This window comes from Chiloscyllium plagiosum, unplaced genomic scaffold (assembly GCF_037043375.1).
Source record: "Chiloscyllium plagiosum isolate Xiang-an unplaced genomic scaffold, Cpla_swu_hap1 HiC_scaffold_30, whole genome shotgun sequence".
Taxonomy (NCBI): Eukaryota; Metazoa; Chordata; class Chondrichthyes; order Orectolobiformes; family Hemiscylliidae; genus Chiloscyllium; species Chiloscyllium plagiosum.
Window position 1 is genome coordinate 39,572,860 of NW_028270168.1, and position 13,819 is coordinate 39,586,678.

The window sequence follows — 13,819 nt, forward strand, 5'->3', positions numbered from 1 at the left end:
GTTTCATGTAATCATATCAATGGTATGGATTTAAATATGGAGCACACTATATTCATTCTCCTGTATGGGTATAGTAGGGCCCTGTTTTCAGAGGGGAAAGGCCATTTGCAAACTATTTTTCTGTTTCTAGTCTTGCAGCTTGTTCATCATTTGGGTGAAGACAGGGCAGAAGTGAACCATTAATACTGCTACTCCTCTTCAGTCCCCAAACACCAAAGACTGACACAATATATTCTTCAGAATTTCATTTCTCAATCTACTGAAACACACGGAACTGCGATGCTTACATTATTCATGGTTGTCTACATGGAAACTTTGAACCAAATGATATGAGCTGGCAATGCCACTTGCAGACGTGAATCTCTTTTTTCGACAAACAATGCCACATTTGCTGTTGACTATATTCAAGTTTAAGATGGACATATGACTGATTGACAAGGGAGTTAATGGTTATGGGCACAGATGGAAAAATGGAGATAACATCACAATCAGATCAGCCATGATCTTATTGTACAGCAGGGCAGGATCAAGCGGCTGAATGGCCTATTTCTGTTTACATATATTCTGCTATTATATTACAGACAACCTCAGGATTGAATCGTGGCCGAAGAGTTCAAAAGACATAATTGCACATTTCTGTGTTGAATGGCATTGCACTGAACCACTGACATAATTAATTTGCACAAAACTGAAACCATATGGGAACCAGTATAATCACTGAAAATACCACCAGGTTTCTAAAAAAGACAAGGTAAAACTAGTATTTATATTGCACCTTTATTTACCTCAGGATATTTCAAAGCACTCAGCCAATTAAGTACATTTGAAATATCTGTATTTTCTAATAAATGTGTTCAAAGATGCTATTATACATCCCTGGAACAGATGCATCTTTGAGCCTCAGCCTCCTAGCCCAAAGATAGGGACACTACCACTGTGACACATGGATGCTACCTTTGAAATATGTAATCACTGTTTTCATATATGCAAAATGGCAGCCAATTTGTGCACTGCAAGATCCCATAAACAGACTGTGACAATGGTCACCTGTTTATCTGATCCTGACTGAGGGTTAAATACTGGACATGAAAACAAAGACAATATCTCTGGTTTCCTAAGGAATGTCTTAAACTAACTTAAGAGTGCAAACAGAGATGGTTCATTCATCTTAATTGTTTTTCTTATCAGAAAAGCATGCATCTTGCATAGTAGATGCAGATTAGAGTTGGTCCCAGGAGTGAACTGACCAAATAAAGCTTCAAATCCAAAGCTCTGAAATTTGTCATCTCTTAAAGTTGCTGGCTGGACCATCTGTTACACTTTTAGCTTCAATTACAGTAATGACTGATGCTTAAAACCTGAGCTCTATCTGTACTGTAATCTCGCTTTTTTTTATCCCGTGCGTGTATTTTTACATTGTATTCTATTGTCAGGTTGTTCTATCTTTCTCGTATCTGATGGAATCATAGTGATCATGCCAAAAACATGGAGAAGCAATTCCCATTGAGAGCTTCAGTTTTCAGGATCCAGTTTTTTTTTAATAAACTACATATGTCCAATATAAAAGGATCAAAACTAAAAGCCAAAGCTGCACCACATACCCACGCTCTCACGATACTGCACGTTTGTAATCAGAGTTCAGTTGCAGTGCTCCTCCTGCTCCAAAGTAAAATGTCAGCTTTGCCACCTAACCTAGGCATGAAACTGGGTCCAGATTTGTTCCTCACCCGTAATGGGGAAGAAATCATTTTATCTGAAGTCCAATTCGAAAGTACTCCGACCAGCTTCTCCACTCCTATCATTGCGACCACTACCGTCCCCTTCAGCGATCTACCTGCAATCTACCCATTGCTAAAGAGGCAACCTGTTTGACATTCACCTTGAGAAAATGAGTGAGCTGTGAATGCCTGTAACTTCTCTCTGAGCAGCTCATGCATTTTGGCTGACATCAAGGTTACCATTTAGGGCGCACGCTTTGAGCACAGTGGAAATTTCCGGGCTATAAACATGCCAACAACTTTGGGAGCAAAATTCTTGTAAACTATATTGCCAAGAAGAGAGTTTTAGAAAGATTCAGTGTTACATACTACAAGGACTGAAATACCTTCCTAGCACTTTTAAGGTTATTGCAGAAACATCAATCTCAATGAATTACAGCACTGCAATTGATTGTTATCAGATGAATCAGAAATTGGAATTTCTGATATGAATGATTTCATGTTTTAATAGGATAGCACAGATTTTAGATTTTTTAATGCTAAAATACCAACATGTAGAAATGGGAAAACTCAACTTATTTGGCATATGTCATCAGAGATCCCAAAAAATATTGGACTTGCAAATGCAAGCATAATGCTTACCCCAACCAGAGAGTACAAGAACTGAACTGGGACAAATGTGGACTCACCATTATCCCAATGACCATTGAATTTTCCAAACCAGTTCAGAACCATGGAACACCCACATCCAGAAACATCCCAGGATGCAGTGACGTTAATATATGACATTTGATGACTACAGCAGGTCCATACTTCCTACATATAAGGGCAACTGAATTGTTTGTCAATTTTACACAAATTAAATCACTCTATTTAGCATCCTTAAGAGCAATCCTCTTTTCATTCCACATATTCCACAATATTTTGACAAAATTATTTGCTACATAAAAGTTATTGCTAGAAGTGTTCATAATCCATCAGACCTGATGACAAACTTGAAAGTGTACCTTTACATCACAAACTTATGAAAATAGAAGCCTTAATCATTTTTTCAAAACAAATTCACTAAGTATAGACTTATTACTAATAGGTAACATGGCCTTTGTTTGTGGGAGGTTATGTCTCACAAACCTGAATGAGTTTTATGAAGAAGCGACAAAGATGATTGATGAAAGTAAGATGATGGATGTTGTCTACGTGGACTTTAGTAAAGCTGTTGACCAGGTTCTTCATGGCAGGTTAATACAAAAAGTGAAGTCACATGGGATTAATGATGAGCTGGTAAAATGGATTCAGAAGTCTCTTGGTCATGGAAGACAAAGAGTAATGGTGTATAGATTTTTTTCTGAGTGGAGGTCTGTGACCAGTGGTGTTCGTCTGGGATCAGTGATAGGATCCCTACTGGTTGTAATATATAAGTGATTTGGAGGTGAATGCAGGTGGCCTGATTAGTACATTTATGGGAGCTGCAGTTCGTGAGGAGGATTACCAGAGGACACAGCAGGATATAGATGAGCTGGGGTCTTGGGTGGAGAAATGGCAAATTGAGTTTAATTCAGACAAATGTGAGATGATGTATTTTGAATGGTATAATGCAGGAATAAAGTATACAGTAAGTGGCAGTACTGTTAGAAGCATTAACATATGGAGAGTTCTAGGTGTACAGGTCCTCCGTATATACACTAGAGAATGTACTTTTTATTTTAAATGAAAGTTTGTACTCAAGAAGACAAAACAAATTAGTAATGGAGGATGTGATACTTTCCCATTTTAAGTCCTCAGAGTCAGCTTCAAGCATTTCTAGGTCAGTTGTAACATGCTTCGAGGCAGAGTGAGCTTCCTGTCTCTATCTTGACAATGTGAGTCAACTTCAACTTCAGAATGTTGTACTGAAAAAATGTGGTATTTCTCTATTTCGCACATCATCATCTTGTGCCCATTTCTGCCAAATATTTTAATTAAAGCCAGAATAAACTGCTGTGTTAAAGGGAATTACTAGAGAACAGGCACAATTCTTGGCACAGCCAGACATCATGGGCTGCTGTAATATTGACCTCAGAAAACATCATTTTTTAATTAGGGTAACTGTTTATTATAGCAGCTGTGGTTCATAATAGCTGCATCATTGCAACACAGTTCATACCTTCAGAAGGCAAGGAAATTCTTCAGTTTATTGTGTCCATACAATTTCTTCAGAAGAGCTATCAAATTAGCCCCACTCCCCATCTCTTTTCCCACTGCCCTCCATGTTGTTTTCCTTTCCCTACCTAACAGAACAGTGAGGGTACCAACCCTCCATTGACTACTGCAGTTCAAGAAGGAAGCTCACCACCACCTTCTCAAGGACAATTAGATACAAACAATAAATATTGGCTGTAACCTGTTTCTTCTAAACGAGTGAAAGAAAATAATCTAAATCCTAGCATGCTGAAGGAGAGAGACAATGGCTGCACTTGCTGCATCTTCCAAATCTGCATTCTTCAGACAGGAGGGTGACAAATGTAACTCTGCTATCAAATGCAGGCGGGAGAAAGCAAGGAATTACAAGTCAGTCCATTTGACATCAGTCAATGAAAAATGTTGAGATTTACTATTAAGCAATATGTAGAACTATAGAAATTCATAATAAGAATAGACAGAATCATACGACTTTATGGAACAGAAATTATGTTTGACAAATCTAGTGTACCTTTCTAAGAATATAACTTGCAGCTTAACAGAAGTAAAGCCTATGGGTACATTATTTTTGAATTTCCAAAGACAATTTATAAGGTGCCACATGGAAGATTTCACATGTGTTCGTGGAATTAGCTTACACATTTTCAAGTATAGAGAGATTAATCTAATGGACAGAGAACAGCTATTTATGCTCTCATATTAATTTTATAAAGGGACAGAGTCTAGTGGTGTCCAAACTTACCAACTATACTGTCATGAATACGTAAAATGGTTATCAGGAGAATGCAAGGAATCTGCAAAAAGATCCGGACAAGTGGACAGGAAGGAAGATAGCGGCTAAATTATAAAATGGGGAAATTTTTGTTTAAGTATATTCCCTTATCAAATCACTTTCTTTCTCAAACGTTGGAAACTACTAAATGTTGGCTCTGAGGAATTTGGTTGCCCTTAGTCATGAAGTCATACAGCACAGAAGCAAATGCTTCAGTCCAACTTGTCCATATCGAATAAGTTTCCCAAACTGAACTAGTCCCATTTGTCTGCATTTAGCTCATATGTGTCTAAACCTTTCCTATCCATGTACCTGTCCAAAGGTCTTTGAAATATTGTAATTGTACACACCTCTACCACTTTCTCTGGCAGGTCACTCCACATACACACGACCCTCTGTGTGAAAAGTTTGTCTCTCAGGTCCCCTTTAAATCTTTCCCCTGTCACTTTAAATCTTTGCCCTCTAGTTTTGGATTCCTCACCTTGGAGAAAAGATATTTCCTCTTCTCCTTATCTATGCCTCTCATGATTTTATAAATGCCACCCCTCAGCATTCTCTGCTCCAGAGGAAAATGTCCCAGCCTATCCAGTCTTTACTTATAATTCAAACCCTCCCGTCTTAGTAACATCCTTGTAGATCTTTTCTGCACTTTTCTCATTTAATAGCATCCTTCCTATAATGGGGGGAGCGAAACTGTACACAGTACTCCAAAAGTCATCAATATCTTGTACAATCGCAACATGACATCCCAACTCCTATACTCAATGCTCTCACCAATGAAGGCAAGTGTGCCAAATGCCTCTTCACCACCCTGTCTGCCTGTGATGCTACTTTCAAGGAACTATATACTTGCCCCCCCAGGTCTCTCTGTTCAACAACAATCGCTAAGACCCTACCGTTGTGTAAGTCCTGCTCTGGTTTGTCTTACCAAAATGCAACACCTTACATTTATCTAAATTAAACTCCATCTGCCACTCCAAGATCTCATTATACCTAGGGAGGAAGTCTTGAGGTGCAAGACTTGCGCCCACACCTCCCCCCTCACCTCCCACCAAGGCCCCAAAGGAAACTTCCATATCCGCCACAGATTCACCTGCACCTCCACATACATCATCTATTGCATCCTCTGCACCCGATGTGGCCTCCTTTATATTGGGGAGACAGGCCAGCTACTTGCGGAGCGTTTCAGAGAACACCTCTGGGACACCCGGACCAACCAACCCAACCACCCTGTAGCTCAACATTTCAATTCCCCCTCCCACTCCACCAAGGATATGCAGGTCTTTGGACTCCTCCATCGTCAGACCACAACAAAACAACGGTTGGAGGAAGAACACCTCATCTTCCGCCTAGGAACCCTCCAACCACAAGGGATGAACTCGGATTTCACCAGTTTCCTCATTTCCCCTCCCCCCACCCTGTCTCAGTCAAATCCATCGAATTCAGCACCGCCTTCCTAACCTGCAATCTTCTTCCCGACCTCTCCGCCCCCACCCCAGTCTGACCTATCACCCTCACCTTGACCTCTTTCCACCTATCACATTTCCGACGCCCCTCCCCCAAGTCCCTCCTCCCTACCTTTTATCTTAGCCTGCTGGACAAACTTTCCTCATTCCTGAAGAAGGGCTTATGCCCGAAACGTCGATTCTCCTGTTCCCTGGATGCTGCCTGACCTGCTGCGCTTTTCCAGCAACACATTTCCAGCTCTGATCTCCAGCATCTGCAGACCTCACTTTCTCCTCATTATACCTAACCTTTTTCACTCTCCACTACACCACCAATTTTATATAATTCATAAACTTACTAATCATGCCTCCTATATTCTCATCAAAATTGTTTATATAAATAACAGACAACAGTGGACCCAGCACTGATTCTCGCGACACATCAGATTGACTGGCCTCCAATCTGAACAACAATCCTCTATCACCATCCTTTGTCTCCTACAGTCAAGCCAATTTTGCATCCAACTGGCTAGCGCTGTCTCTGGATCCCATATGATCTAACCTTACTAACTAGTCGGCCATCTGGAACCTTGCTAAAGACCACGTAGACAACCATTTACCACTTTGCTTTCATCCATCTTCTTGGTCATCTCTTCAAAAAACTCAATCAATTTAGTGAGACATAATTTTCCACACACAAAGCCATGCTGGCTATCCGTAATTGGGCCTTGCCTTTCCAAATGCAAGTAAAACCTATCCCTCAGAATCCCCTCCAATAACTTACTCATCACTGACATCAGGATCACTGATCTAAAGTTCCCTGGCTCTTCTGTGCAAGTACTCTTAAATAATAGTGCAACATTAGCCACCCTCCAGCCTTCCGGCACCTCATCCATGACTATCGATGATATAAATATCTCTGCTTGGAGCCCCACAATTTCTTACCTAGCTTCCCATGATGTCCTGGAATATACCTGATCACATTCTGGAGATTTATCTACCTTTATGTGTTTTAAAACTCCAGTACCTCTTCTTCTATAACGTGGACTTTTCAACACATCACTATTTATTTCTCTAACTTCCCTATCTTCTATGTCATTCTCTACAATAAATACTGATGTGAAATATTCATTTAGTATCTCATCCTTCTCATGTGGTTCCACACAGGGACTGCCTCATGGATCTTTAAAAGGCCCTATTGTCTCCCTTGTTACTCTTTTGCTCTGAATATACTTGCAGAATCTCTTTTGATTCTCCTTAACTTTATCTTCCAAAGCTATGTCCTCTTCTTGACCTCCTGATTTACCTCTTAAGTGTACTTCTATACTCCTACACCCCTCCAGGGATTCACTTCATCCCAGCTGTCTATACTCATATATGCCTCCTTCTTTTCCTTGATCACAGCCTCAATGTCTCCAATCATTCAGTGTTCCCTACTCCTACCAGCCTTGTCCTCCACACTAGCTGGAACATACTGTCGCTGAACTCTTGTTATCTTACTTTTGAAAGCTTCCCTTTACCTGCAAAAAGCTCCCCCCCACCACACTCAATTTTTGAAAGTTTGATCTAATGCCATCAAAATTGGCCTTGCCCTAATTTAGAACTTGAACTTTTAGACCAGGCCTTTCCTTTTCTGTAACTATTTTAAAACAAATAGAATTGTGGTCACTGGTCCCAAAGTTCTACTCCACTAACACCTCAGTAACTTGCCCCGCCTTAAATCCCAACAGAAGGTTGAGTTTTGCTCTTTCTCGAGTCAGTACATCTATATATTGATAAAGAAAATTTTCTTGAACACACTTAACAAATTCCTCCCCATCTAAACCCTGAACACTTTGACAACCCCAGTCTATGCTCGGAATGTTAAACTTCAGTTACAGTAGGTTTTAAGGAATTCAAATAACATGTTGACCTTAATTGCAAGGGGGTTGAACCATTTCTGGTCTCTATCAAAGAAGGCATGTATTTGCCTTAAAATCAACACAATGAAAATTCATTAGATTAATTTCTGGGTTAGAGACTTATTGTATGAAATGAAATGAAGTTGAATGGGCCTATCCAGTCTACAAGAATAAGAGGTGTTCTTATTGAGACATAGAAAAATTCTGGGAGGGCTTAACAGAGTGGATATAAAGGCTGCTTTCACCTGCTGTGAATTCTCAAGCTAGTGGATAAGAAGTTCACTATTCAGTTTGAGATAGAAACATAGAGGGTAGGAGCAGGACTAGGCCGTTTGGTCCCTTGAGCCTGGTCCACTATTCAATAATATTATGGCTGATCAGAGATCAATATCCACATCCCTCCTTGATCCTTTTAGCCATAAGCGCTACCCACCCACCTCCTTCTTCAAAACACATGTTTCGGCCTCAAATGTTTCCTCTGGTAGTGACTTCCATAGACTCAACAGTCTCTGGGTGAAGAAATTTATCCTTATCTTAATCCTAAAATGTTTACCCCTTATCTTTAAACCATGGCTGCTGTTTCTGGACTCTTCCAACCAGCATGAACACCGTTCCTGTATCTAACTGTCTTGCCCTGTTAGAATGCTATATGCTTCTACAAAAGACCCCCACCCCCGCCATTTTTCTAAACTCCATTGAATACAATTCTAACTGATTCAATCTCTCCTCATACATCAGCCCTGCCACCCCAGAAATCAACTCGGTAAACCTGAGACTGAGAGGAGCAGACAGTTCTTTAACCAGGAGTTGTAAGTGTTTCTAATTAGAGTCATAGAGTCATAGAGATGTACAGCACGGAAACAGACCCTTCAGTCCAACCCATCCATGCCGACCAGATATCCCAACCAAATCTAGTCCCACCTGCCAGCACCCGGCCCATATCCCTCCAAACCCTTCCTATTCATATAGCCACCCAAATGCCTCTTAAATGTTGCAATTGTACCAGCCTCCACCACTTCCTCTGGCAGCTCATTCCATACCCGTACCACCCTCTGTGTGAAAAAGTTGCCCCTTCGGTCTCTTTTGTATCATTCCCCTCGCACCCTAAAACTATGCCCTCTAGTCAGATGTTAATTTATTGAGTATATTCATGGCTGTGATAGATAAATAGAAACTACAAAGATATCAAGGATGACAGGAATTAGGGAAGAGAGTTGAACCGTGCATCAACCAAGACCGTTCTGAATGGTGAAACAGGCTCGAGAGATCATTTCAACCTCTCCTGCTCTTTTTTAAAGCTTAAATTATTGATGCAATTCCCTTTTGACAATTGTTTTCATTCCCTTTCCAGATTATGATACCTCTTTGCATTAAGAAATTCTTATCTCCCCTATATTGACTGCCAGTTATCAACCTGTCAGTGGTCTACAACCAGATGCAGCCACTTTGAAACTAATAGTTGCATGTGGAATCACACCTTGCTAACAATCAGCAGAAATTAATCCAATAAAATGTTATAAATACTACCAAATATTGATTATGAGGTTATTTGAATGTGTCAGAAAGTAATATCGGATGAGTAACCAACCCCAATGAGCAAAATCCCCCAAGGATTTTTCATCAGATGTACTGAATTAGTCAGTGCCAACCAGAATAGTTTTTAAGGAACTAAAATTACATTAGTGGTGGTTGATTAGGAGGATAAAATTTGTCCAATGTCCCTTCATTTTGTCATTATTTATCCATGCTTGCAGGAATAAGGTCATCCATTCTAAATAAAGCTTGTTGATACTCATTATCAATACTCACACATAAGTAATGACCTGTCAGACAAGGTATGAGACATTAATGGGTAAAGATGAAACTGTACCGAATGAGGAGTCTGTCAAAGTTAAGTATTGGCAGAGGAAACAAAACAAGAAACAAATACACTCTCCATTGATGGTTCAACAGATTATAAATACATCAGATGGCAGACTACAAACATAAATGCATTGAGTATGGAATTTCCACTCACTGTTGCACTTGTTCATTTCTGGTGTCCGAACACCAAAGTATCCAATTGGGCATGATGGCAAACAAATGCCCGTCTGCCGAATGTCGTTCCTTTCCAGAAGGATGAACAATTTAGGCAAACACTTTAGACATCCATTGTACTCGGAGCATACCTCACACCCTTTTGGACAAACTGGGGTTACTTCCGTGCTTACTGAAAAACAAAACATAAACCCACAATAAAAAACATCAAATTATCAGACTAAATTAAAAAAAACTTACGCTGGAGCTTCATCAGAATCATGCACAATCGACATGAGATGGAGAATTCTGTAAAGGATGTTGCAATATGTTAAATATGGACTCTTGAACTTTAACTACTATTTACCTCTATGTTATAACTGAGACTACTCATGGACTAAAATAGTTCTGAGAAATGAAGACATACAGACCTAAAATGACTGCAATGATCAACTGACCACAAATTGAAGCAAGCTTCATGAGACAGATTCAGAATAAACAAAATTATCCATATTAACATTAACATTTTTGCCAAACTTGTTGCCAAATCAAGTGACTAATTCAACGTCAAAATTTCACTTGTCCTGTCTTAATTCATACTTTTATGTTAACTTCACTTATTGGGAGATGAAAGACTAACCTGCTTGTTATCTGGTTTGGAAAGACAATGAAGTTAAACTCGGGAAAACACGCTAACCTGTTTTTCAATGGCTGTTTTTCAGCAGCAGACCAAAGACAAAGAACATGGATTTATACCAGCAAAGACTGAAAAATTCTTTCTTGTCTTTTTTTTCTCATCAGTTCTGAAAAGAGTGCTCAATAAGAAAAAGCCAATAAGGAAAACAATTTTTCATAGTTCACCGAAACCTATAGACATCCAGAGAATATCAGCTAGCAATAAAACTACTGTGCTCTCAGTTTAAACATTGAACAGCTCAAGAATTAAGAACTGTATAACCTTTATTTTCCCTAACTATACCAGATGTACTCATTTTATTAAAATTATCATATGTTTACAGATACGTTTTATGTCATGTTTATTATTTTTGCTTTCTTAGAGCTAAAATTCTTCTGTCTCTCACTAAAGAAAATTTGGTAATTAGCTTTGTCACTTAGATCTAATTAATTACATCTTTAATTGATGTGAACTAAAAGGAATAAAAATAGTTATCACAATCAACTGGCAGGAGGTTAAAAAGAAGGGAACTGATTTTTCCTCCCCACATGCTTATATCAAGCTGTTTCTTTTGCTCGCTGATGTCTACACTATGAAGAGCATCACCATGGAAGATTCGAATTTTATTTCATGGTTTAGGATAGAGTTACAATATTGCATGTTCCAATGTCAGAAAGCAAAAATAAAGTGGAGAATTTCTTTCAATTCATTCTGCAGACAATATATTACATCATGAACTCCATTAAAGCACTCCCCCTCCCACTCATATTGCATCACTGTGTTTTCTTTTGCTGTCATGCTATATCGCCCTGTCTGAGTGAGATCACTAAATCTCATGTTGCAGATCCATAACCATTTTTGCCACCAGGCAACTTTGTACATTAACACCAAAACTCCGCACGGGACAAATATCATATTTACATAACTATGCTTTAATGCTGAGCCAATACTCTTGATTCATCCATCCAATTGTTCCCATCTCTAGTAGCACCAGTAACACAGCTGTTGTCAGTAGTAATTCACTCACGTTGTTCAACTAAAAATAATTTCTCCAGATAAAAGGTATGAAAGGTCAAAATCTCTAATTACATTGGTGGGATTTTACAGTTCAATTGGACACAGTAGAAGGTTTCACACATTTCACCATGACACAAAACCCAGAAGTAAAATGATAGCACAAATCTACAGCACTAGCATTTACAATTCCATAACAATTAACAGAATAATGGGATATTATTCAAACACATGTTATCTCTGACCTGCTGTCTGCCACAGGGAAGGTAAGTGCATGAGTTCTCAATTGCCTCCTTCCACATTGTTCCTATAATCCATTTCAACATTGGCAGATTTCTGGTTACCAATCTCTACTTTAAATATAAAGACGGAGCATCCAAAGCCCCTGGGTTACAGAATTTGAAAGGTACACAACTCTCTGAGTTAAAATAAATCGCATATCAATCCTAAATTGTATCCCCCTTATTCTTAGTTTGTTCTCAACACCCCAACCAGGGGAACCATCCTACCTGTATCTACCCTGACTGCCTCTTTAAGTATTTAGTAGGTTTCAATGAGTTCTCTGCTCATTCTTTGAAATTGGCCTGGTTTACCCAATCCTGCTTCACAGGACTGATCCACCATTCTGGGGTCGAATCTGATGAACTTTCAATGCACTCCCTCAATGGCAATAACAACTTGCCTTTTCAAACAGGGGCCAGGACTCATCTGAGATACAAAATATAAGTTAGTACATTTTAAATACCTTTTTCTTCTGGAAACACATCTCATTAAGTTTGGAATCTATTTATATGAATCACTTAAAAGTGGCATTTTTGATAAGGAATAGCATTACAGCTGTATTGAGGGAGAATATTCCCGGAAATGCATCCAGGGAAGTTATTTGGGTTGAACTGAGAAATGAAAAAGGGATGATCACGTTATTGAGATTGTATAATAGACTCCCCACTAGTCAGGGGGAAATTGAGACACAAATTTGTAAGGAGATCTCAGTTATCTGTAAGAATAATAGGGTGGTTATGGGTAGGGGATTTTAACTTTCCAAACATAAACATACCATAGCATTAAGGGTTTAGATGAAGAGGAACTTCTTAAGGGTGTACAAGAAAATTTTCTGATTCATTATATGGATGTACCTACTACTGAAGGTGAAAAACTTGACCTACTCTTGGGAAATAAGGCAGGGCAGTTGACTGAGGTGTCAGTGGGGAAGCACTTTAGGGCCAGCGACCATAATTCTATTAGTTTTAAAATAATGATGGAAAAGGATAGATCAGATCTAAAAATTGAAGTTCTAAATGGAGGAAGGCTAATTTTGATGGTATTAGACAAGAACTTACAAAAGCTTGGGAGCAGAGTTCGCAGGTAAATGGATGACTGAAAAATGGGAAGCCTTCAGAAATGAGATAATGAGAGTCCAGAGACAGCATATTCCTGTGAGGATGAAAGGAAAGGCTGGTAGATGCACAGAATGTTGGATGACTAAAGAAATTGAGGGTTTGGTTAAGAAAAAGAAGGAAGCATATGTCAGGTATTGACAAGATATAGCAAATGAACCCTTAGACGAGTATAATGGCAGTGGGGGGTTTACTTAAGAGGGAAATCAGGAGGGCAAAAGGGGACATGAGATAGCTTTGGCAAATAGAATAAGGAGAATCTAAAGGCTTTTTACAAATACATTAAGGACAAAAGGGTAACTAGGGAGGGAATAGGGCCCCTCAAAGATCAGTCAGGCGGCCTTTGTGTGGAACTGCAAGACATGGGGGAGATACTAAACGAGTATTTTGCATCAGTGCTTCCTATGGAAAAGGACATGGACGATATAGAATGTAAGGAAATAGATGGTGACATCTTGAAAAAAGTCCATATTACAGAAGAGGAAGTGCCAGATGACTTGAAACACATAACAGTGGATTAATCCCCAGGAACTGATCAGATGTACCCTAGAACTCTGTGACAAGCCTGGAATTGATTTCTGGGCCCCTTGCTGAGATATTTGTGTCATTGGTAGTCACAGTTGAGATGCCGGGAGACTAGAGGTTGGCGAACGTGTTGTCACTATTTAGGAAGGGTGGTAACGACAAGCCAGGGAATGATGG

At 39.4% G+C, this 13,819-nt stretch overlaps 1 protein-coding gene across 2 annotated transcripts in view; it reads right to left on the bottom strand.

The window, feature by feature from the left end:
• rspo1 (R-spondin 1) overlaps positions 1-13,819 on the bottom strand; it is a 200,274-nt gene that overhangs the window by 118,860 nt on the left and 67,595 nt on the right. For both annotated transcript variants that reach the window (XM_043717871.2, XM_043717872.2), the window contains exon 3: positions 10,032-10,223. In XM_043717871.2, the coding sequence (XP_043573806.1) occupies positions 10,032-10,223 (192 nt within the window). The remainder of the gene's footprint in view (positions 1-10,031; positions 10,224-13,819) is intronic.